At 40.5% G+C, this 25,036-nt stretch overlaps 1 protein-coding gene across 2 annotated transcripts in view; it reads right to left on the reverse strand.

The window, feature by feature from the left end:
* Nucleotides 1-1,861: 1,861 nt before the first annotated feature.
* The window catches only part of LOC134401580 (desmocollin-1-like), a 38,008-nt gene continuing 14,833 nt past the window's right edge, over nt 1,862-25,036 (reverse strand). The window contains exons 7-16 of one of the 2 annotated variants that reach the window (XM_063130672.1): nt 21,635-21,810; nt 19,850-19,984; nt 17,040-17,225; nt 15,257-15,516; nt 13,726-13,865; nt 10,905-11,117; nt 10,566-10,805; nt 7,044-7,180; nt 4,408-4,677; nt 1,862-4,054 (exon numbers count right to left, since the gene is read on the reverse strand). In XM_063130672.1, coding sequence (XP_062986742.1) covers nt 3,857-4,054; nt 4,408-4,677; nt 7,044-7,180; nt 10,566-10,805; nt 10,905-11,117; nt 13,726-13,865; nt 15,257-15,516; nt 17,040-17,225; nt 19,850-19,984; nt 21,635-21,810 — 1,955 coding nt within the window. In that variant the 3' untranslated portion in view covers nt 1,862-3,856. Of the gene's footprint in view, nt 4,055-4,407; nt 4,678-7,037; nt 7,181-10,565; nt 10,806-10,904; nt 11,118-13,725; nt 13,866-15,256; nt 15,517-17,039; nt 17,226-19,849; nt 19,985-21,634; nt 21,811-25,036 lie in introns of both variants that reach the window. The other variant, XM_063130671.1, reaches the window with a different exon arrangement.

Consider the following 25,036-nt stretch of genomic DNA (forward strand, 5'->3'; position numbering starts at 1 on the left):
GAAACTTAAAACATGATATGTCAACTGTCTTTTGTAAAGTGTTTATAAATATTTAATACAAAACACTTAACTTTACATATTAAACCATACATTTTTTTCCATTTTTCTTGCTTTCAGGCTGGCAGATTTGGTAATTCAGTGCAATGGTTTACAACATTTCTTCTTTCAGGAAACCTTTCCATATCAACTCAAATGCCAAACAACCCAAGAGAATGTTTGGGCGTATTCTACACCACACCGTTCATGCAGGACATGAGCCAGGCCCGTTATGCTTCACCATTGCTCCATGTGCCCTGTACACTTGTTTAGTGGTCAACAGGCTGTCTTTAAGAGAGGCTTATCTGCTACCATTAATCATCTCATCAAGGAATCCCTGATAAACAGGGGAAGGCACCAAATTTGTATACTGTAACAAAAAAGTCTTATTAAATCATAGTTAAACAAATGATTTACTAAACATGTATGGGACATCTTTGTGATTCTTACAGCTTGTGCACAACGGACAAATGGAATAACCTGGATAAGAGGGAACCCTGTGTAACCCATTCCAAACAAGAAACGGTAATAATTTGCATTTATATACAACACTTTCCCTGAGTGCTCAAAGCACTTCCCATGCAATGCCTCAGCACCCTAATGTAGTGTAGTAGTATTATCCCTATATTACAACTGGAGGCCTGAGAGATAGTGACTTGCCAAAGGATGCCCCCCCTTGCCCGGAAATTTATGGCCAAGCTAAGATTTGAAGTAGGGATATCTCAGCTCATGCCACACACTTGTCATCACTACATTGCATCTCCTCTTAAAAATATTACCTGATTTAAGAAAGCAGAAAAGATATAACATGAGATTATTTGGAATTGATACGTTATTTAATAGAGCTCTTTACTATGTAATATTTCTACAGCTGTCTCCCTCCACTACTATTTCTTAATTATGGTCATTGGCTTTTGCAATTTAAACTGACTAAAAAAATCAGAATATAGTTACAAGATTTATTTAGTTTTAATAAATTAAATTAACAATGCAGACATTTAAATCAGGATTTTGGGAGGCGAGTTCCCCATTTTAAAAACACATCAATATTCTCAAGGAGAAGTATTCTTTTGAAGTCTTCCCTTTTCTCTAAGAATTTTGAACAGGATACTCTTCTTGGATATTATACAATGGGGGCGTAGCTCAATTAAAAACATATGTAATAGCCAAACATAACAGTTATTCCTCTTATGGGGTAGTGCTTTATAGCAAACAATTCCTAAATCAGTTTTATAGCTGTTGCAACTCATGACAATGCCATGAAAGTTGTACTATTATGGAAGGAGTTAGGCTGTTATCTAAGCAGATTTAAACTGGTGGATGCCAAGCCCAAAGCACACTAAAAACATAACTGAATAGAAATAGTTTTTACTTTAGAGTAGGCTTTCATTTTAGTAAAATTAGTTCAGAATACCATACATTCCATTTTTGTTGCTTTTCAGTTTTGCTCTATAAATTGCATCTTACAACCCAAACAATATATTGAACAGGCAATTAAGTATACATTAGTTTTTTACTTTTTCTCAAAACTTAACAAAAATTGCCATTTCTCCCATCTCTTCTATATCATGATTTCCAGAAAATATTAAGAATATAGCTTTGATATAGCCCATTTTTCTTCATTTCTGCTTCACCTCTTTGCTTCAGTTTGTACTTTTGTCTATTTAACTATAAGGGCCTCAGTATAGCTAAATTATTCAAACCTGTCCACTGAAATCAATGCATGATGAAGTTGAGACTAATGCAAGTTTCCATTGCTTTCAATGAGACTTAATCATGATTAATGTTAGCTGGATCAGGGCCAGGATATATATGTGTGTGTGTGTGTGTGTGTGTTGTGTGTAAGATCTGTACATAGACCTTGGACCCAAGTCTGTGCATTAAAATCCCAACCTTTAATAAAGCCCTGAATTTAAAAGTTATATTGTTAATCATTTAAGGCTTTGCACTGACTTGAAAAAGTGTTTAATAGCTTTTCTGGATACTGCAGATTCAGAAAAACTTATCAGTATGGAATGAAAGACTGTAAGACTAACAGTCAATATACGTGGAGAAAACTTAAGCATGACTATATCTGGATTAAATTTTTTGTTTTTTATGCGAATACATCTCTATCTCGCTGAAGGACAGATCTCAAAGTATAACAGGGGACATCCAAACAGTAGGGGCTACATGCCTCCTCTCCTTTTTTAGGAAACCAAATTTCCAGTACCATGCATTTGTCTCATGTTTCCAAATGAATTATAGGTACATAAATATATTCTATGAAAAATATGAAACCTACATTCCATTCATACACATCAGGGAAATTTATGCATGCAAATTCAAACCATCTGACACCACGTGATATGGAGAGTCAACAGAGATCGTTTCTTCATATCTCTCCATTTGGCTCCCATTTTGACCGAGATGAAAGGAGACAATAAGTGGTGAGAGACGCTGGCAGTTTTTCCTAACTTATAGCTGCAATTACAATGTGATTGATGTAATATTTTATAACACTCAACAGTATTTGTTTAGGAGACAAGTGCAGCAAATAACACTGTTTCACCTAGAATTAATTTAAAATATTGGGGTGAAATTGTAGCCCTTGTCATTGTTTTCAATGGCAAGTGAATGTCACACTTTCATTTCTACGGTTATGGCTGCAATTGCTTTAACAGATCCCTTTGGTCTTGCAGATTTGGTGTACAGAAATCCCTTATTGGGGGGGGGGGGGAGTTTAGCAATGCTAGATGGAGACATTTCTCCCCTCCCCCCACGCTCATTTATTTTCAAATTTAGGAGCTTTTGCCTAATTCATAGTATCTAGCATATCATTTATATTAATAACTAGCTCACTGACTGAGTGCTGTTCCTCAGGTAGCCAAAATGCACCATACACACAAAAGGGAGAGGTATCAGCAGGCTTTTGGGGGGGATGGGGGAGGAATCCAAAGTTTGCAAATGTACACTTAAAAAAAAACCTTAAGGGGGGGAACTTCCTGAACAGCCCAGTGATGTAAGAATATCAGAAGAGCCATGCTGGATCAGACCAAGGATCCATTTAGTCCAGCGTTCTGTTCACACAGTGTTCAACCAGCGATCAACAGGAAGCTCACAAGTAGGGCACAAGTGCAACGGCACACTCCCACACATGTTCTCCAGCAACTCGTGTACATAAGCTTACTGCCTCTGCTGCTGGAGAGGCTGAGCGTGTTCAGTGGCTGGAGAGGATTGAGTAGGGGAAAACCCAGAAAGGGGGGGGAGTGGAATAGTGGAACTTGGAAAGGGCATGGTCGGCCGTAACATTTTGTTGCTTTAATTCAATCACCCGATTCTTAAAAACAAAACAAAAACTTTGGTCTCATAAGAATAGAAGAAATTAGCAACTATTTTAACACTTCTTTCTATAAAACTAAAGGAAAGATTCAGATGAATCAAAACAAAGCTTACTATCACCCAGGCCCAAACAACCAGAAATATTCTTTTTAAAAGCTTAGTTACTAAAATGGTAAAGAATACACTTCACCTTCCTGTAAAAGGTAGATGCACAGAAAACCAGAAAATCTGTTGCTATTAAGAAAGCAATGTAACTTCGGTTAAAAAAGTAGATGTTCCAATGTAAATCTAAGAGAGTACATATTTAGAACAAATAACAAACAGAGCCCAGAAATTTTGGTACAGAAAGCTTGATACCGACAAACCTGACGTTAGAATGTATTTTCATTAACCGCTCCCATGAGAAGAAAGAAAAAGGAAAGAAAAATCTGCTGTATTCAGGTTTTAAAACAGCTACCCTGTGGGAAAGGGCGATGGTTTTCTGCAGTCGTCAGCAGACTTATCTCTTCACACAGGTTTCTGCTAAAGTCCGAAACTTGGGTTCCAGCTGATCTAAAAAGTCAAGCGCCTCTTCTTCCTGCTGATCAGTGCAGCAGCCTACAGAGCCTGCCGGAGATCCTCTTCCTTCATAGTTATATGAAAGGATATAGTCATCAGAATGCTTATGCTCTTCATCCTGTCCACACAGATATACTTTCTGCATAGGGGGAAAAAACACATTGTGTTATTTTTTCTCCCTTAAACTAATCTTAACATATGGCATAAAAATAATTTCGTTGATTTACCTTTCAAGGTTTAATTTTTAATCAGTGTGTCCTCTAATGGATTCCTATATACGAAAAATGCACATGATTGGTCTATATCATTCATTCTATGAAAATTTTAACAAATTTAACTTCTATTGATCACACATTATATCAAGTTCTTTATCTTTTTTTCTTTTCTTTTTTTAGAAAACACTATTTACAAAGAAAATGAAAACCATAATGTTCTATTATTTATTATTGATGGGTTTGGGTTCTGGGCTTCAGTTCATACCAGCATACTTACCTCAATTAGGTGAGGGTGTGTGAAATTCTGCCATTCTGAATAATTGTATCTATATGTATCCACCATGGACTGTCCATTTCCCCTTCCGTAGTCTAAGGTATGATGCCCCAGTCCTTTGACAGATTCTAAGGTGTGGTGGCCTCCTCCCTTAACCGATTCCAGTGTTTGGTGTCCCTTGAGCATTTCAAAGGATTCTTGTCCCCCATTTTTTATAGCCCCTTGATCACAAGTAACCATATTTCCTGTTTTCACAGGAATTATATTGGGGTCCTAAAAGAAAAAAACAACAGAAAAAAATATATGACAGTGCTTGGAGAGAAAGGGTGACATCTGAGAGTTGATTTGCATATTGTCACAATCAAAGAAATCAGGGATGCAATTTCTGCTTCCATATTTTCTGCTGGTTTTTCAGGATATCCAAGCTCCTCCTCTGAAGACCTTACATTGGAGGCCGATCCAGTTAAATATCCCTAACTTTATTTAACACCCTCCACTGTTCACTGATTTTTTTATTTATTTACAATTTTTTATATACCATTCCATATCTAAAATAGATTCCGCAGTGGTTTAATGATTTGAATGATTTACATGTTTTGTTAAGTTCAATTTTCTCATCTGAACCAGTTAAGAATTAACAGTGTCAAATGTTTATTGTGGTCAACTGCAGGAAACTACCCTGTACACTCTGATGCCTTATAATATCTGCTTTTTAAATTAACACAATTTACATTATTAATTCCTGAGATCACAAACTATGCTATTCAGGCCAATACATTAAACATGCCTTTTCAAAAGGATGCTAAACGGTGTCATTTTTATTTTGAAAGCAGCAATCTGAAATATTGACCTAATGTTGCATTTTGAATCGAGATCAGGGCTCAAAAGTCAGCCATTCTGCCCACCACTACCGTTATTTGCCCTCTAAGATTCTACAATAGCATGTTTCAAGCAGAAACCTAGTACAGGGCCTTGATCTGGATTGGGAGCAAAGCACCATATCAGGGCCCTGAAACACTATTAACTCTTCAAAATTAAATTTTATTTATTTACTGATTGCATTTCTGTATCGCCCAATAGCCAAAGCTCTGTGGGTAGTTCACAAAAATTAAAACCATCAAATAGAGAATAAAACAAACCACAATATAAAGAAACACAATATAAAAATACAATATAAAAGCATAACCAGGATAAAACCGAGTAGCAATGCAAAAATTATACAGATTTAAAACAGAAAAGTCAAAATACTAAGATGATAAACTATTAAAATACTGGGTAAATAAAAAGTTCTTCACCTGGCTTCGAAAAGAAGATAACCTGGCCCCCAACCATTTAGGGCTTTGAATGTTAATACCAGCACTTTAAATTGGGCCTGGACTGGCAGCCAGTGAAGCTGGAATGGGATGGGCATGATGTAGTCTCATTGGCCAGTCCCTGTTAACAAATGTGCTGCCCTGTTTTGTACCAGCTGAAGTTTCCTAATCGTTTTCCAATGCAGCCCCAAGCATAACACATTGCAGTAATCCAGACAAGTGGTTATCAGAGCATGGAAAACTGCAGCTAGGCTATCTCTGTCCAGATAAGGGCACAACCTAAGCTGATAAAAGGGACTCCTTGCTACTCAGTCCACCTGTGCCTCAAGTGACAGTTCTGGATCCAGGAGCACCCCCAAACTATGAACCCAATCCTTTAGGGGGAGTGCAATGCCACTCAGAACAGGGTGGACACCCCTAGACAGACAGTTGAACCACCCACAAACAGTAGCTCCATCTTGCCTAGATTGAGTCTGTTTGTTGGCCCTCATCCAGTCCATTACTGTGCTCAGGCACTGATTCAGAACAGCCACTGCCTCACCTGCATTTGATGAAAATGAGAGGTAGAGCTGGATGTCATCTGCATATTGATGACACCTCAACCCACATCTCCAGATAACCTCTCCCAGCGGTTTTATGTAAATGTTGAACCACATAAGGGATAAAATACAGCCCTGTGGAACCCCATGGCCTAAATGCCATGGCACAGAGCAATAATCCCCCAGCACCACCTTCTGGAATCGGCCATCCAAGTAGGAGCAGAACAACTGCAACACAGTGTCTTCAACTCCCAGCCCAGACAACCTATCCAGAAGGATACCATGGTCGATAGTACCCTCTTGCTTCATTGGCCTTAGCTCAGGTGTATACCAAGGAACTGGCTGAGCTCCGCTCAGAGGGAGAGGGTGCTTGAGCACAATTGTGTCAACTGCCTGAATCATCTCTGCATTCCACAGAGCAACCTGGGCTTTGACATGAGCACCAGCCATACCAGCAGAAAAATCCCCCAGAACCCCATGGAATCCATTAGCCTCTGGGGGCAGCCTATTTTAATAGGCCCCCCACCCTTAAAGCACGAAAAGTTTGCTGAGAGTCTAAACCTCAACAGAAAGTGATTTGCCCATGCCAAGGGGGTAGATCTTAATTCCCCCCACTTTCACATCACCATCCTCCTGCTCAGTTGAGAAAACCAGATAAAGTGTGTGTCCTTCTGCATGCATTTGGCCAAAGATATGTTGAGACAGCCCCATCTCTTAAGCTGTGGGCATCATCTAGTATTTGTAGATACCTTAGATATACTAAATAAAAATAATCACTTACCATTACCTCTTCTCCAGGTGCTTCAGTATTTGATATGATTAAGTTCTGATTAGCTAAATCATCACACACATGCTTAGTAGTGCCCACAGGTGCACCTCCACAAAAGCCACCACCACAACAGCCACAAAGTGTTATCAGGATTACTGGAAAGGAGGGGAAACAGACATAATGAGATGCCAGTACATCTATGTATTATTTCTTATTAGTATTTATTTCTTAAAAGAGCCTTGTTGTGACACCCTTACTCCAACTAGGGCGGCATACACACTCCATCCCACCCCCTCTCCATTTATCCTAATAGTGACCCACGTTGCGTGTAATGGTGGCAATTCCAACGACATAGAACTTTTTGCTCACATCAAGGGCTTCTACAAATACAGGAGGCTCTCCTCTTTAGACGACTGCCCTCCATGAGTTGAGGGCAACCAAAAGTGACAGAGTGCTCACTTTCCTCATGCGTTGCCCTATTCAGGTACAGAACATTTCAATATGGCTGTTTTCTTCAATGGAACCAGCTTCTAAGTAGGATGTGTAAAGATGTACACGTGCCATTAAAATCCATCAAACAAGGTAATTTGCTTTGTTGCTCAATATTTTTTAAAATATTAAAATATATAAAAATATATTAAAATATATTAAAATAAAAAAAATATATTAAAATATTTTTTTTTACTAAGAGGGCTGGTTCAGACATAACGTCAAACCATGGTTTAGAGTAGGGGTGGGCAACTTGTTGCCCTCCCGATGTTTTGGCCTATAACTACCATCAAACCTAACCAGCACAGTCAATGGTACTTGTGGCCCTCCAAACGTTTTGGTTTACAGCTTGCCTATTCCTGGACAAGGTATGGCAAACCGTAAGAATGTGCATTCCGCCATTCTCCTCTGGGATACATCCAAGAAGATCAGTTTCCTCAATTTCCACTCTAAGGGCTCATCTACACCAAGCAGTTTATCCCACTACAAAAGCGGTATGAAAGAGGTATATAAAAGTCAGGAGCCACACTACTGCTTTATAGCGGTATTGAAGTGCACTGCAAGATCTACACTACTGCTTTATAATGGTACTGAAGTGCACTGACAACTGTTGGGGCCCATGACACATCTACACCAAGCAGGATATAACCCTATGAAAGCGGTATATGGTATGTGTCATGGGCCCCAAAAATTGTCAGTACACTTCAATACCGCTATAAAGCAGTAGTGTGACTCCTGCCTTTTATATACCTCTTTCACACTGCTTTCATAGTGGGGTATCCTGTTTAGAGTAGATGAGCCCTAATATAACCAGAGTTCCCCATTACGTCCAAACTAAGGAAGTTCTGGTCAGTTAAAACTACCCTTCCCACGTTGGTGCCTTCAGATGATTTGGACTCCAGCTTCCGGCATTCCTGAACACTGGCCATGCTGGCTAGGGCTAATGGGAGTTGTAGTCCAAAATATCTCGTGGGCACCAGGTTGGGGAAGGCTAGTCTAAATTCTAGTTAGTGAACAAGACAGGCTCAAGTTTGATCCTGGTTTGTTTGAACTAACCAGAGCAACAATGGGAGGATTCTTTTATTTTAAAGAAGGAAGGTCACATTCCAATGGGGCTAAACTTTCACAGGCTGTCTGCCATCACTGGGGTGAAATATAAAACTGGGTGGGGCTGCAGCACCCCTCTCTTTCACATCCACTCACACAACTCCCTCTTCATCACTGCTTAGCTGTTTCCTGAACAGTAGCAGGGTGGGGATCAGGGGGCACACTCTGTCTCTGCTGAGCTGTTTCCACTGCAGAGTTGAAGAGGGAGCCGATCTGTTGGGAAGCCCCACCTGAAGGCGCCCCAGATGCCTTCAGGAAGCATCTCCCTATAGAGTCACCTTCCCTCACCGCCTGCTTTTCCCAGGGATGAGCCTTTGGAGAGGGGCCCTGATAGGATAGCTGGGGAGGCCCGGTGAAGTGGATCCAGACTGCAGGCCAGAGGTTCCCCACCACTGAACTACAGGTTTAGGGTCAAGTCTGAACTGGTCTTCTAACTTGGCGGCATTTGTTCTAAACAACTGCCAGAGCTTGGATTATTTCAGAAACATCTAACCAAATGCTGTTACCCTGCTATGTAATCCACTCTCTTTACCCTAGTTAAAGGCTCCTAAATTACGATATTCCCAATTGGGAGTCTGGGAATGTACATATAGTATTATAATCAATGACGATATACCACCTTTCAACCACCTTAAAAACAGGGATAACCACCACATTCATTTACCAGTTCTTTTCTTTTCTTTTTTTAACTAATTTTAAAATTTATTTTACAAGTATTAAATCATACAAATAATTAAGAAATTATCAATTATTCAAATTAAATTTTACACATCAAAAATACAGTCTATACTGTTTCATAATATATCTATCATAATAGAGAATGTGGATTAGCACTCTCTTGCACTTTATTGAACCAGTACATAATAAGTCAATTTTTCAACTAAAGAATCATAATCATTTACCAGTTTTAACCTAATAACCTGCCACCACAACCAGTCAAGTTTCTATAGCATTAGTATATTGCTAACATTTAACTTTTGTAAACCGCCCAGAGAGCTTCGGCTATGGGGCGGTATATAAATGTAATAAATAATAATAAATAATATTAATATTTATAATGCTGCTGCTCAACTAGTAAGCTGACATCTAATATTGCATGGCCATAGACCTACAATACAGGAGATGAGGGAAGACTGTGTAAAAGACTTTTGTTTGCCCAACTTTAAAGAGGTGGTTATTTTAAAAGGATATCTACATTTGAATTTAATTTTAATATGTGTAAATTATTGTGTCGTATGTTGATGATGCTGATTTTAAAGGAGAGAGCTGGAGGGTCGCATGGCAGGGAGAAGTCTGGAATAGAAATGTAGTAAATACAGCTCTCTTAATCAGCAACTTTGCTATAGTAGCTCCACCCCTTCAAAGTCTGTCACACCGAATTCCGTCTTTTGGAAATTTGGAATGGAGTTTGGGGGTGGTGTTGGGGGTAAACAATAGGGTTCAAACAAGGGATGATTATGCTGCCCTTGCTTGCCCTTGGTGAGCATGATGAGCAACCAGCCTCCCTCCTTACTTACAAGCTACTGAGGTGGGGGTTGTCAGCTGCATGACCAAAGTACCATGCAAGGCCAAAGCAGGGGCAGGAAAGGGTGCCAGGTGCTTCTAACTGCCCCCGTGCCTCTGCATTCTGAAAACGAGACACTTGCAGAAACCTGTTTCCACATGAAGCGTATCACTAGCGGTATTGGGGTACCTATGCATTTCATTGAAACAACCTGAGTGAGTGTTAAGAGATTGAAGCACGGTTGTAGTACTTTGTTGGCTTACTTATTCAACTGTCAATTCAATGCAATATTTAATGGGCAATGATTTAAATAAACCAGTTTAACTGCTTTGCAGGATTAAGATGTCAAAAGGAACCTTTATCTTATATGGCATCTCTTTCAACTTGACGTTAATGGCAAATATTACTTTTCATTTTAAAAAAAGGATAGCTATACTTACACAACAACAATAATGATCCTAAAACCATTGCGAGGATGGCCCAAATACCAAGAGTAACATTAGGTGTTCCTATAGGCTCTTGCCTGTCTTGATAACGACAATCACTGGGGATCGTACAATCACACACACGAACTGTTACTTCAGTGATTCCACTTTTGCCTGCAACATCAGTTACTTGGACAGGAATTGTGTATACACCATAATCTATGTAGCCCACTGGTTCCAGATACGCAGATTTTTCTGTAAAATAAATAATATGAATTCAGTGGTGAACTCCATTTTAAAGTAGTTAACTTAGTTGTTACTAGAGAAATAAAATTTTAGGGATGAGATACACACCATCATGTTGTGTTAGTCTCCACTGTGGAATCATCTGGTCAGGAAGTTGAAATTGGAAAGGAACTGTATGAGGAGATATATCAGCATCCACGGCAGTAAGACAAATTGGTTTTCTGTCGTTGCACATTATGTAGTTTGGTTGCATTATCACTGGGAAATTATCATTCTCATCTAGTAGATTAACCACCACTACTCCAGTGCCTGTTTTACCACCTAGGAAATACAAACAATTTTAGTGCCAGCCTTACAAATTTAATGCTATTCACATGTTTTACCCAAACCATGGTAATATGAGCATCCTTGCACTTCAGAAATTATCGCTGGTGCCACCATAGCTATATAGAATAACATTCCTGCTCATAGCATCTATTTGCATGAAAATTCACCCAGACAATGCAATCTAAGATTAGCTCAGTAAGAGACCCTGTGCTCAGAGGGGACACATCCCAAAATGCTCACAAGTACAAGGCATTTCAAATTCCCTTTTCATTTTTGCATCTTCACAGATGGCATTCATTACACAAGGCATCATATTTGCAATTAAAAGAATGACCCAGCTCCTCTTTTTCACAGAGAAGTCTGGGAAAGTTTTGCAAGCCCCAAGGGCAAGGCATGTGTCTGTGTCAGGTAAGTGGAGCCTGGGGAATGAAGGAAGGGTTTTTGTGTTCTCTTTATGGAGCCTTTGGAAACAATAGAATTAATTCTTGATGAAAATATTTTTAAGTTTCCTTTTTCAAAGGCATCCTGCATTTTCTTTCCCCCTAGGCTCTTGGGTCCTGTGTGGTTTCACACAGTCATATAAGTCTTTACATGGTGAGTGGATTCACTTGTCTTGAGTGGCAGGGAAGGGATGATTCCCCCTGATCCATTCCTCCGGGCCAAGCAAAACACTGTGGCCTTGTTCGCACAGAACGAAAACCTATAGTATAGGTTGTAGTAGAATTGTGGATTGTCTTTACATGCAAACCCTGCACTATGGTTGAACTATGGGTTGTTAACCACAAGTAATCCAGGAAGAGAACCCATGGTTTATTGTAGGGTTGTGAACTCTGTTATTCATGGTTAGCAACACACAGTTAAACCACAGTGCAGGGTTCACACATAATGAAACACAAAATTCAATGACAACCCACGATTCAACCCATAATCTGGGTTGTCGCTACATGTGAACTAAGTCTATATCTAGCAGACAGAAGAGTAAAGCCATGGGGAAGCTCTGGGGGGTCAGGAGAAATGGATGGCTTCACTACTGGTCTAATCTTTCTGGCATTGCATATGCAGAAGGAAAGAGTTGTGTCAGGCAACATGCTGACAAAATATGGGAATATGTTTTGATAGGAATTATGAATTATGATTATATTCATGTAAGATAAAAGAAGGAAGTGCAAAAGCTTGGTTGCAATAAAACCTCAAAAAAACCAAGATTATGGCAACCAGCTTGATTGATAACTGGCAAATAGAGGGAGAAAACGTGGCGGCAGTGACAGACTTTGTATTTCTGGGCGCAAAGGTTACTGCAGACGCTGACTGCAGCCAGGAAATCAGAAGACGTTTACTTCTTGGGAGGAGAGCAATGACAAATCTTGATAAAATAGTTAAGAGCAGAGACACCACACTGACAACAAAGGTCCGCATAGTTAAAGCAATGGTATTCCCCGTAGTAACCTATGGCTGTGAGAGCTGGACCATAAGGAAGGCTGAGCGAAGGAAGATAGATGCTTTTGAACTGTGGTGTTGGAGGAAAATTCTGAGAGTGCCTTGGACTGCAAGAAGATCAAACCAGTCCATACTCCAGGAAATAAAGTCAGACTGCTCACTTGAGGGAATGATACTAAAGGCAAAACTGAAGTACTTTGGCCACATAATGAGAAGACAGGACACCCTGGAGAAGATGCTGATGCTAGGGAAAGTGGAAGGCAAAAGGAAGAGGGGCTGACCAAGGGCAAGATGGATGATATTCTGGAGGTGTCAGACTTGACCTTGGGGGAGATAGGGGTGGTGACGGCCAACAGAAAGCTCTGGTCCATGAAGTCACAAAGAGTCGGAAGCGACTGAACAAATAAACAACAAAATTCATGTAAGATATTCATGGACAGATTTATGAGTAATTGGATGCCTTATCAATTTTTGTAATGGCAGATGTACAAATGCATTTTAAGAGGTTGATTTAATATCTATTATCTCAGAATTGATTAAAAGTAGAAAATTCTAAGAAAACTCCGGGTTTCAGAATCTGGTTAAGAAGAAAACATGGTTACCCTCAGACTTGATTATCACTGAAATGAATGAAAAAACGAAACATGTTAATCATAAACCATTCTAATTTTTGTAGAGCAAAGAATTTGAAAGTAGGGTGGGCTTGTTATTTTGCACAGGATATTAACCATATTTTTAACAGCTAAAATGGCTGTTTTGGAGTAACCCCCTAAATCTTAGGACCTAAGACATCCCCTCATTCCTTTGTTAACTTCTATATTCAAATCATTGTCACCTAAAAACCTCCTACCATCTTCTCATGTACCTGCCATCTTTTTGTACAAATCTTTTATGCCAGCCAAAGAGCCTGAGTGAATACTGTTAAAGTAAATGTTGTATATAGTAGGATATGAAAAAAAATTAAAACAAAACACAATAACAAATAAGGGAAGTCTAAACATTTGAAAAACTAGGTCCGAACACAGCTTGACTTTAATGCCTCAGTCTCCTTAATGACACTTCTGCTTCTTTGAGGGAGCAAATCTCATAAAAAAAGAAAGTATTGCAGCCCCAAGCACAGTGGTTTACAATAAGACAAGTTTACAATAAGGCATTTGGAACTCACTTCGGTCAGTTGCAGAGACTGTTACGTTACACTGGTACGCTCTCATATCTGGTAGATCCCGGTCCAAGAGTTGAGTCGTTCTGATCTCGCCTGCGTCATTGATAGTGATCCATTTACATGGATCATTTAGTATTCTATAGCTGTTAGAAACAAATATGGTTGTTAAAGACAACTACCAGAAGGGGTGGGGAACCTTTTGGGGTCCAGGGAATAGCTTGCCCCTCCCCAGGCCCCCATGGGCTTGATGATGTCAGAGGCTAGGGCTCTGTCTGTGATGTCATCAGGTGCCTGCCAAAGAGCGGATGCCTCAGTTGGAAGAAACTTTGTTCAGCACAGGCTTTTCACAGCTAAGAAAACCCCACACAGAGCAAAGCCCATTGAGTCACCAGCTTCATTCCTCTGTCCTTCTCCAGCTGGCCCCTCAGTCAGGGAGATGGCTTCACTTCACCATCACCCTAAGCTTGCTGTTGTGAAACAGGCAGGTTCTCTTCTACCAGTTATCACGCAGCAATTGATTATGGACTGGCTTTACATTAGGATGTTAGGCTGCAGAATATAGAGGAAGGCATTTTGACAGCTAAAGACCTAAATCTATTATTTTGATGCCAAACCTTGCAAGAGATCCAGGCTATAGAACACTTAGTCCTCCCAGCCTATTCCCCTCCCCTTCCCTAGCTGGCACTTCTGGCAATCTATCCAACAACAGGGAGGCACCCGAAGTATCCAAAAATAACAGAAGTGATACAGTATCACACAAATTATTTTGTGTCAACTTGAGCAACATTGCAAAGAATAACTCATTTTTCATTATGCACTAAAAAAAACAACGTTGTCAGTGCACAAGAAATGGGCAAGTCTACAAAGACACAGAGCCTTGCTTAGTTTAGGTAGCCCCTGAGGAAAGAGGGGCTGAAATGATGGGAATGTAGACACAAAATAAACGGACACCTGTGTGAATGCATATCACTTTTGTTATTGTTTTTACTTGTAGCAATACTGTGTTAGGAAGGTAAGAACATCAGATTAATACGAAAAGGCTGAGGGCTTGCTGAATACTGCTTGCCAGGGGCAGGTGGGGCCTGGGCTCACCTCTATCTCCCACACACATCCCGCCCCACAACCGTTCACTGTGAAAGATGCTCTAACCCTCCTTCTCCCACAGTTTCTCTCTCAATGCTTATTGAGAGACAAAACAAGGCATATGGCAGACCAGTGTGGCACAGTGTCTGGTTTAGGCTCCAGTTGGAGCTAGAGGTACAGAATCTAGAAAGAATTGGGGGTAGTGGAAAGAAATTCAGCAAGTGACTAAAGGACCGGTAGGCCAGCGGGTTGCCCACATGTGCCATCAAATAACCACAGTGCAAATGCACATATTCTGCTAATTAACAGAATTGGTAACCGAACAGCATAGCGGTATAACAATCTATAATCTACAAAGTACTTTTTATCTCTAAACTGTGTCTATATTTTAACAATAAGAACAACAACACAAAAATACTATCCAGTAAATTAAACTAATAAAATGCAATACCGTATGCCTTCACTATTTCCAGTTTCTGGGTCCCTTGCTCTGTAATCGCCAACCAGTGTTCCACCTGGCAAGCATTCCTTAATATTTAAGATATATACACAAGGATCAAATACGGGCCCTTCATCCACATCCCGTACTTTGACAATAACAACGCAAGTACTTGTAGAAATTGCTCTTGCATTTGGTGCTACAGCATAAGGTGCTTCATTATTCACAACTATTTCCAATCTTCTCTCCTTGGTTTTTTCATAGTCTAGTCCCTGGAAAATATATGCAAAGTCAATTTCTATAAGTTAACATTTGATTATAATTCTCTAATATTCATAATAAAAAATGACAATGAAGTATGACCAAAGTAATCCTTTTTTTTTTCTTTTAAAAAATCTGCTTCCCGGCTCTGAAGTAGTTTGGGGATGGAATGTCTCTTTCCTTTCCTCTGTTGACCCAGTATGTTTTAAATGGCCTTAAAAAATCTGTTCCTTCTATTCTTGCCTCTAATTAGGTACTCAGTGCAATCTTCCTAGTTCCCCTTTTCTCTAATTTCATACAAAAGGGTTTTACTGAACAGGCCATGGAAGCTCAAAGAAGACTCTTATAGAGATCAGTGGGCTCAGGAAGGTGTACACACACTGTTCTCCAATCACCTCCATTTTTGGGGTTTGGTAATAAAGCATGGGGTCAGTTTAACACTCCACTCTTATTGGCAAATGCCAAATAGACTTTTTATAGCAGAGACCGTTTCTTGTCGTGCCTCTTCCGCAATTTGCATCCTGTTATCAAGATGAAAATAAACTGGAGCTCAAAAATAGGATAAAGTTAAGAAACACTTGCTTTTTAATGAAGGGAATCATTAGTATTGTAAACTACTACACAGTGATTTCCTATGTATCCTAGGAGAAAAAGTGGGACCTAAAACAAAACATTTCAGTTTATACATACACACACTCACATTGCATTACGGTAAAACCATCTAATACAGAAGTTTAAGAATTTATAATGAAATGTATAAAATCAAAATAAAACCTAGCAGCAGTACAAAAAATTAAAATACAGTAACTTATTTCAAAACAACAAAAAGACCAAAATGTCTGGCAAAATAAGGTATTCACCCTGTACTAAAAAAGACTACAATGTAGGTGCTCAGCAAGCTCATTCCACAACCAAGGTGCAACCGCAGAAAAGGCCCTCTTTTTAGTAGCTCCTGAAAAAGGATCCTATTCAGGATTCACGCCATTCCAACCCTCCTCCCACCACCAACCCCACCTGCAACAGTCAGTCTACATTCCATGGCCACTTAGGGATGTGAAGATTCTCTCGGTGTTTTTCCCTAATGGGTTTTTTTATACATCTCCAAACCGTGGGTTTCCCCAAGACTACTGATGTTTCCCTCTTGTGCATGGCTGGAGCCTTTTTGGTGACAAAAGCAACAGCTCTCAAAGGCTGCACACTGGTAATAGAGGGAACGATAATATACACTGAGCCATGATACTCAAATGGAACTGCGTTGTGTGTTCTTTTTTCTTTCATACCACAATGGAAAAAACCCTGCTAAAATATGTGGTCAATGCACAGATAATTATCTGGAAAAATGCATTTACTGAGTAAGAACTATTGATTTCAGGGAGAACAGTTCAGTTGCAGAGAGCCAGAGGTCTTAAAATCTGACTGGTAACTATTGTTAACTTCTGTATTCGCCAGACAGGATTGAAACCTCTTAAAACGTACTAAAATGCTTATGAAAATACATCTCATTCCATTTGTTATCTTTTCCATCTTCCCTTACCTTTTCAATGCATATAGTACCAATATTTGAATTCTGATCTCTCTCAATTCTGAAAGCGCCATCTTCATTTCCCTTTATAATGTTGAAGGTGGCATGCCAGGCTGGTGTTCCATGTGCATCTTTGTCTATGGCAGAAATGTCCACTACTTTTGCACCAACTGTGTTTTCAGAAACATATGCTTCATACTGAAATGAGTAAGATTTGCATATTATTAGTTTTATTATACCTAGTTCAAGAGCATGTGGTCATAGTTCCAAGTTTGCTGGAAACACAAACAGTATTAGTTTTGCATGCAATTGTTGCCACATTAGTTGCTTTAAATTATTATTATTATTATTATTATTTATAAATATTTATTATTATTATTTATTTATTGTAAATTAGGGCTTTGCTCCGCTCCGTTCCGAATACCCAGATCCGGAGCAGATCGGGCCAATCTGGGCCCCCTAAATTCAGATCCGAATCAGGTCAGTGGAGGTCCAGATCAGTTCGGATCAATCCGGAACTCCGGATGCCATTTTGGGTTAAACAGCGGGGGGGGGGGGGTTTCCATTGACTTGCATTGGGAAAAAACCACGCCTATAACTTTTTTATTTTTCAAGATACACACATGTAGCTGGGCACCATGATAGCTTCTAAATAGATGCTCAGTCATGCCAATTTTGAAGCAAATCGAATCATCACGTGATTTTAAAGAATTTTTTAAAGCTTCCACCATACCCACACCCATTTACAAAACTGCATTCATCTCCATTACAGTGCAAAGGGAACACTGTGTTCCCTTTGAAGGGCTGTTGTCCTGAGATGTATTTTCATTATTTCCTTCCAATACACATTTTATTTTGTGTTTGAGGTTTAACTTTTAAAGATCGCTAAAAATCAGGGCATGATCTGATGTCCTTCAAAGTGGCCATGCCTAAGGTCCTATGTGGAAGCTATCATGGTGCCCAGTTACAAAATAAATAAATAAATAACATTATTTCTAACCCGCCTCTCCATCCCGATCGAGGCAGGGAACAACAAGCATAAAATACATAAAATACATTAAAAAATAATCAAAACACAATATACATTATTAAAACTTCCTAAAAAACATACTAAAAGCATCCTAAAATTCCACTGGATAGGCCTGCTGGAAGAGATCAGTCTTTATAGCTTTCTTAAATGCTAAATGAATCTCCCTTGGCAGGCCATTCCACAGTCTGGGAGCAGCGGAAGAGAAGGTCCTCTGGGTAACAGTTGTCAGCCTAATTTTGACTGGCTGAAGGAAGTTCTTCCCAGAGGACCTGAGTGTGCGGGGCGGATTGTACAGAAGAAGGTGATCCCGCAGGTAGCCTGGACCCAAACCATGTAGAGCTTTAAAGGTGATAACCAACACTTTATACTTCGCTCAGAAATTAATCGGCAGCCAGTGAAGAAATTTTAAAAGAGGTGTAATGTGTTCACCCCTAGGTGTACCGGTGAGCAGCCTGGCTGCCATTTTTTGAACTAGTTGAAGTTTCCGGACTAGCCCTATGTAGAGCGCATTGCAGAAGTTGAGACTCGAAGTTACCAGCGCGTGCACTACCATCTTTAGGTCTTCCAACTCCAGGAAGGGGCGCAGCTGGCGTATCAGCCGAAGCTGATAGTATGCACTCCTGGCCGTCACATCTATCAGGGCTGTCATTTGGAGTGACGGATCCAGAAGCACCCCCAAGCTGTGAACACAGTCTTTCTGGGGGAGTGTAATCCCATCTAGAACTGGTTGACACACCTCCAAACCCAAGTTCCGGCCTTCCACAGCAACCACCTCCATCTTGTCTGGATTCAGCTTCAGTTTGTTTTTCCTCATCCAGATACATGTGTGTATCTTGAAAAGTGACGAAGATGAATGCAGAAGTGGCCATGCCTAAGGTTCTTTGAGGAAGCTATCATGTTGCCCAGTAACAACTGTGTGTCTTGGAAAATGGCGGAGATGGATGCAATTTTACAAATGGGGGGGGGGAATTAAAAATCAGGGGATGATCCGATTTGCTTCAAAATTGGCATGACTAACAAGATATTTAGAAGCTATCACAGTGCCCAGTTATATGTGTGCATCTTGGGGGGGGGGAGTTATTATCCTGATCGGGATCTAGAGTGGATCGGGAGGGAGGTCCCTGCACAGCCCTAATTTAAATCACTTTGGATTTATAAATTATAGCCTAAATCAGCCTTCCCAAGCCTACTGCCTTTCATATGTGCCTTTCTATCATTCAAATCCTATCACTATTAGAGTTGCGATCCAACATATATGGAGGGCTTCAGGATGGTTAAGATCTAATTCAATCATCATAATATATCAATTCTTTACACAGAATTAAACTAAGACTAGGTTTTCATGACATGCTAACCAATGATGGTATATTTTAGGGATAACTGCCCGCCTGGGTGGAGAGCTACAGGAGAACTAGAGGAGGAGGGGGGGCAATAAATTACTCTGTGTAGCTCGTTTACCTAATCATCTGACAGGAACACAGTAGGTTGTTTGCATAACCACCTATCCAGCGTAGCTTGCCACCTACCACACGTTAGTGTGATGTGCGAACCCAGCTTATGTCTCTAATGTTCCAGCAGAGAGTAAGAAATTATATGAGAGTAAATAGTCTAGTGGGACAATACCTCTGTTCTTATTAGGGGTGATGTAACCAGATTAGAGTTTTTTATTAACTGTAGGATCAGACACACAATTACAAAATTTATGGGAACACCACCAAAAAGCAAGATCAAATAATATATGTGTTAAAAAACACCTTAAATGTTATACTAAGTTTGAAAATGGCAGACATACCACACCATGTTCACACATGGGTGCATGATCATTTGAATCTTCAACTTGAATTACAGCTGTTCCAGTGTTGCACAATCCAAAACTCTGACCTGCCATATCTCTTGCTTCTATGAGTATTATATATCTGTCTATAGTCTGAAAAAGAGCATAAGAAATAGTATGTGAACATCGTTTAGTCATTCTTATCAACAGGGTAATGAAAAAAGACCAATGGACCACAAGATACATTTGTCAGTGACTTACTGAAGTTATATTGCTTTCTATGCCTAGCTAAACAAATGCTTTTAAAACGACTTATGCAGGTTTCCATAAATTCATTTGCCTCCTTGCCAGTGGTGAGGACCCTCTCTCTCCCTGGCTGGTGAGCCGCCGTGCATTTCCAGGAAAAGCCGTGCTTGGAGGAGAGGAGTTACCTCTTTTCCTCACTGTGACACACTTGAGCTTATGGATTCAAAGGCAACAGAAGTGGTAGCATGTGAAGAAAGGATTGATTGAATGAAGATAGTCAACACCGAGAGTTTGATCAGAGTTAAAAACAAACACATCAATACAAAAATAAATGAAAACAGTTAAAAACAACTTCAGCAAACACATTAAAAGCCAAAAGCCTGTCTAAACAAAACAAAAAGGCTGGGCTGCCTGGTGGAAGAACAACAAAGATGGAACACACCTGTCCTCCTCCCTTGACAGAGTGTTCCAGAGCCTGGGAACAACCACCACAAAGGCCCTTTCTTGCACTCTTGCCATATGTGGCAGGAAGAGAAGAAGGGCCTCCCTCAAGATCTTAAAACCCAGACATGCACGTATGAGAGAATGTAGTCTTGAAATTGCCTCTGAACAAGAGCGATAGCCCCAAAGGGTAGGACACAGACTTTATCGACTAAGAGTACAGCAACTTTCTTATTTTTGTTGGAAAATCATAGGATAGTAGAGTTGGAAGGGGCCTATAAGGCCATCAAGTCCAACCCCTCGCTCAATGCAGGAATCCACCCTAAAGCATACCTGACAGTTTGTCCAGCTGCCTCTTGAATGCCTCTAGTTTGGAAGAGCCCACAACCTCCCTAGGTAACTGGTTCCATTGTCGTACTGCTCTAACAGGAAGTTTTTCCTGATGTCCAGCCGGAATCTGGCTTCATGTAACATGAGCCCATTATTCCGTAACCTATACTCTGGGAGGATCAAGAAGAGATCCTGGCCCTCCTCTGTGTGACAACCTTTTAAGTATTTGAAGAGTGCTATCATGTCTCCCCTCAATCTTCTCTTCTCCAGGCTAAACATGCCCAGTTCTTTCAGTCTCTCTTCATAGGGCTTTGTTTCCAGACCCCTGATCATCCTGGTTGCCCTCCTCTGAACACATTCCAGGTTGTCTGCATCCTTCTTGAAGTGGCCCACAGACATGGTGGCCCACAGCTGAACACAATACTCAAGATACGGCCTAATCAGGGCCGAATAGAGAGAAACCAGTACCTCACGCGATTTGGAATGCAGCCCAAAATAGCATTTGCGTTTCTTGCAGCCACATCACACTGTTGGCTCATAGTCAGCCTTTGATCTAAAACAATTCCAAGATCCTTCTCGTTTGTAGTTTTGCTGAGCCAAGTATCCCCCATCTTGGAATCGAGCATTTGGTTGCACTGCTGCTGCTGCAAACACACCCCTCTTGTTTTTTCCCATAGGTTCATGGGTCCATTAACCCGAACCCCCACCACCACCATTCTAATTTACTGATAGATACAACAATGTTAGACAACAACAACAACAACATTCAGTTTTCAATAATATTACCTCTCTATCCAGGGTTGGGGTTGCCAAAGTAATACAACCTGTATCTCGATTTATATTAAATGTATAGACGCCTTGAAAAGATATAGGTTCCTGGCTCACAATTCTGTATTTCAGGTCTGTGTGCAAAGTACCAGCTTCATCTCTGTCTGTTGCAGTCATTTCTCCAATTATAGTGCCTGCATATACAAATTATTATTACATTTTTAACATTCCTCTATAAAATTCTGAGCATTCAAGTTAATTACATATATCTGTATTATCTGTACTGAATCTACACATTTCCTATCAAAGAGATTCCTAATAAAACAAACTGTTTAAAAACTGCCAGAAAATGTGGGGTTTTCTCATATTCCATAGAAGGAAATTATTTAAGTTTGACATTAACGGCCATGTTTGGATGTATTTATATTAATTAATATCTGAACGCGGTCTCATGAGTCACCATGCTTGGTCAACTATGATTATATAAAACTGCAATATATAAGTATTTACATGAACACCGGCATCAATTAAGCAATATTCAAAGCATACTGTCCTATAGCCACATTGTGCACTGCCTTTCTTGGTGAGGCTGTATGTGCTCCATGTGTATGAGCTTGAATAAGCCACGGTGAGTTTTGGCTCATGTGGTCTCCCAAATGGAAACAGGAGAGGCTCAGTTCAGACAACACGTTAGTCAATGGTGGTTTCAGAACTCTACGGTGGAGTTTTTACACCACCATTGAGAAACACATTGTTTGGTGGGAAAACTCCATGCAACGGTGGAATTTTTTTGGAAAACACTTTTTTTTGGAAAACACTCCATGCAGACTATCCACACCATGCAGAGGAAAATTCCTGCACAACTGTTGTGTACATGTTGTGTGGCGGGCTCCGTGGACTTTTCCGTTGCGTTGAGTTGACGTTTCCCACTGGGTACAGAGTTCTCTAGCAAGAGCAGTGAAAAGAGTGAATGCCTCTTTTCGAGAGCTGCCAGGATTGGTTTTTTGTAGCAATGGCTGATGAGATACCATCGGGACGACCAGGGGAGGAGAGAGTGTGGAGGAACTGTCAATCAAACTAAATGATGGATTTAACTCAACTCCACAGAAGCCTACAGTCACACAACGGTGGAGTTATAACATGTTGTGTGAGGACTACCCCCTAAAAACTCAACCATTGAGTGGAGTTTTCACATCGCTTTGACTAAGATGTTGTCTGAACTGAGCCAAAGTTTGGAAACTTTCTCTTCTGTGACCATGTTCAGATGACAAGCTAAGCAAAAGTGGTTGCACATTTTGAGTTCAACATTGTGGCTCAGTGTGTTGTATGAACCATGACTTAGCACATCATGTCACACAGGTTGTCACACAGAGGAGGGCCAGGATCTCTTCTCAATCCTCCCAGAGTGCAGGACACGGAATAACGGGCTCAAGTTAAAGGAAGCCAGATTCCAGCTGGACATCAGGAAAAACTTCCTGACTGTTAGAGTAGTATGACAATGGAATCAGTAACCTAGGGAGGTTGTGGGCTCTCCCACACTAGAGGCATTCAAGAGACAGCTGGACAACCATCTGTCAGGGATGCTTTAGGGTGGATTCCTGCATTGAGCAGGGAGTTGGACTCGATGGCCTTGTAGGCCCCTTCCAGCTCTGCTATTCTATGATTCTATGTAAACCATTCCTGACCATGGTGGCTACATAACCATGGCTTAGCATGTTGTCTGAACAGGCCTTGTTTTACTTAACTGCAGGTTGTTTGTCCTCTGAATCAACAAACTGTAGGTAGCTATGGTTAATTTCCAAGAAACAGACTTCAAGCCACAGTTACTGATGCTAACTTGTTTAAACTAACATGCTTAATGTTAGCTACAGTTCTGAGTCTGGATGACAGGGCAAGCTGTGGTTAAAAAAGGGGAAAGGGAAAAAGTTTCTGAGGCCATGTGAGAGGAGGAGACAGGAGGAAGGAGCATATGAGCCCGAGGCTTGCTCCTACTCATGTTCATGATGTTAAATTATGGTTCAGCATGGCACACAAACTAGGGCAATTACTTCAGTTGTCCCTGCCTTTTGAATTTACAACTACCAAAGCAATTTCTTTGGGGGGGATGTTTTGTGTAGGAAATAAGCTCATCAACATTTTGTGGCAAAGTTTACCCAGTTACAAGCATGTAATTCCAAACTGGTACATAACTTTGACCTTGAAACAGTCTGAAGCCAGGGAGGCATATTTTGAGGACAGAATTATAGGGCTGCCCCCTCCTAAACGTCTATTCCCCCCTCAGAGGAACGGAGTGGGCACACCTTACCTCAGGCAGCTATAGCACAGGCCATGCCTAGATGTACCAGCAGCCATAGCTTCATTCAGATGGTGTGTGTACAATGCGTTCAACTCTGACACCTGCACAACTTTGCTTTAAGGCTTTGCTCTATCAAAGCTAAGGGATATTTCAACCCATACAAAGCCTGGTTCATTTGCTAGTACATAGTGAGAGCAAGTCTCAGACTCTTCAAACTGGGTGTATCTTTACAATACTACAGTGCTTTTAAACATAAAAGGGTAATACAAATATAGATCATTCAAATCAAGAGAAAGTTCCATACAAATGAATCTGTGTGCAAATTTCATGTTCAAGTTTGAAAGCTTTTGAAAAGTTGAGGGGGAAAGACATCATTCAATGGTACAGCACAGGCTTTGCAAGTAGAGGGCCCTGACTCCCAACTGGCCATTCACCCCACATTGGCTTCTGGAGGAAAAGGCCCAGGGTGGCTTGCCCAGAGAGGGGGGCTCATTACTAAGATGTTTTGGCTCAGTCAATAAAGACAGCCAAAAATTATAGAGCTTGCTTGGGGAGTTATGTATAAAATATGCTATCCAAGGAAATCTCTGCTAAAGGCATGCACTAATTGGAAACTGGAGCTATCAGTCACAAACTCCCCTCTCCTGCCTCACGCCTGCTGTCTGCTTGGCATTTTCCAATTATGGAGAGCTTGAAGGAGGTGCAAAAATGTATCCAACAACAAAACTACCAAGACTCCAATGTAGTTACAAGTCCTAGGAGCCAGCCAACTTCACAACTGACCATCTCAGATACAAGTCACCCTGGATACTGAGGCAGTCCAAATATTTCCAAGGCAAGGGTATTCACCGTGGACCCATGCCTCATGTGAAACAAATAATCAGCCTTAAAAGATATACATAATTAGTCTTAACTGTATATATTTTTCAGTTTTCTAACCTGCCCATTCCAAGGCGCTGGTGCAGTCAATATTTCAAAAACCTAACATTATATACCTAAGCATATTACAGTTCCCCAACATTGGTTTAACCTCAGCCATCAAACATCAGTCCAACAAGAACACTGACAAGCCATCGTATAAATGTCTACTCAAAAGTAAGTCCCTTTGAATTCAGAAGAGCTTA

This window comes from Elgaria multicarinata, chromosome 7 (assembly GCF_023053635.1).
Source record: "Elgaria multicarinata webbii isolate HBS135686 ecotype San Diego chromosome 7, rElgMul1.1.pri, whole genome shotgun sequence".
In the NCBI taxonomy this organism is placed as follows: domain Eukaryota; kingdom Metazoa; phylum Chordata; class Lepidosauria; order Squamata; family Anguidae; genus Elgaria; species Elgaria multicarinata.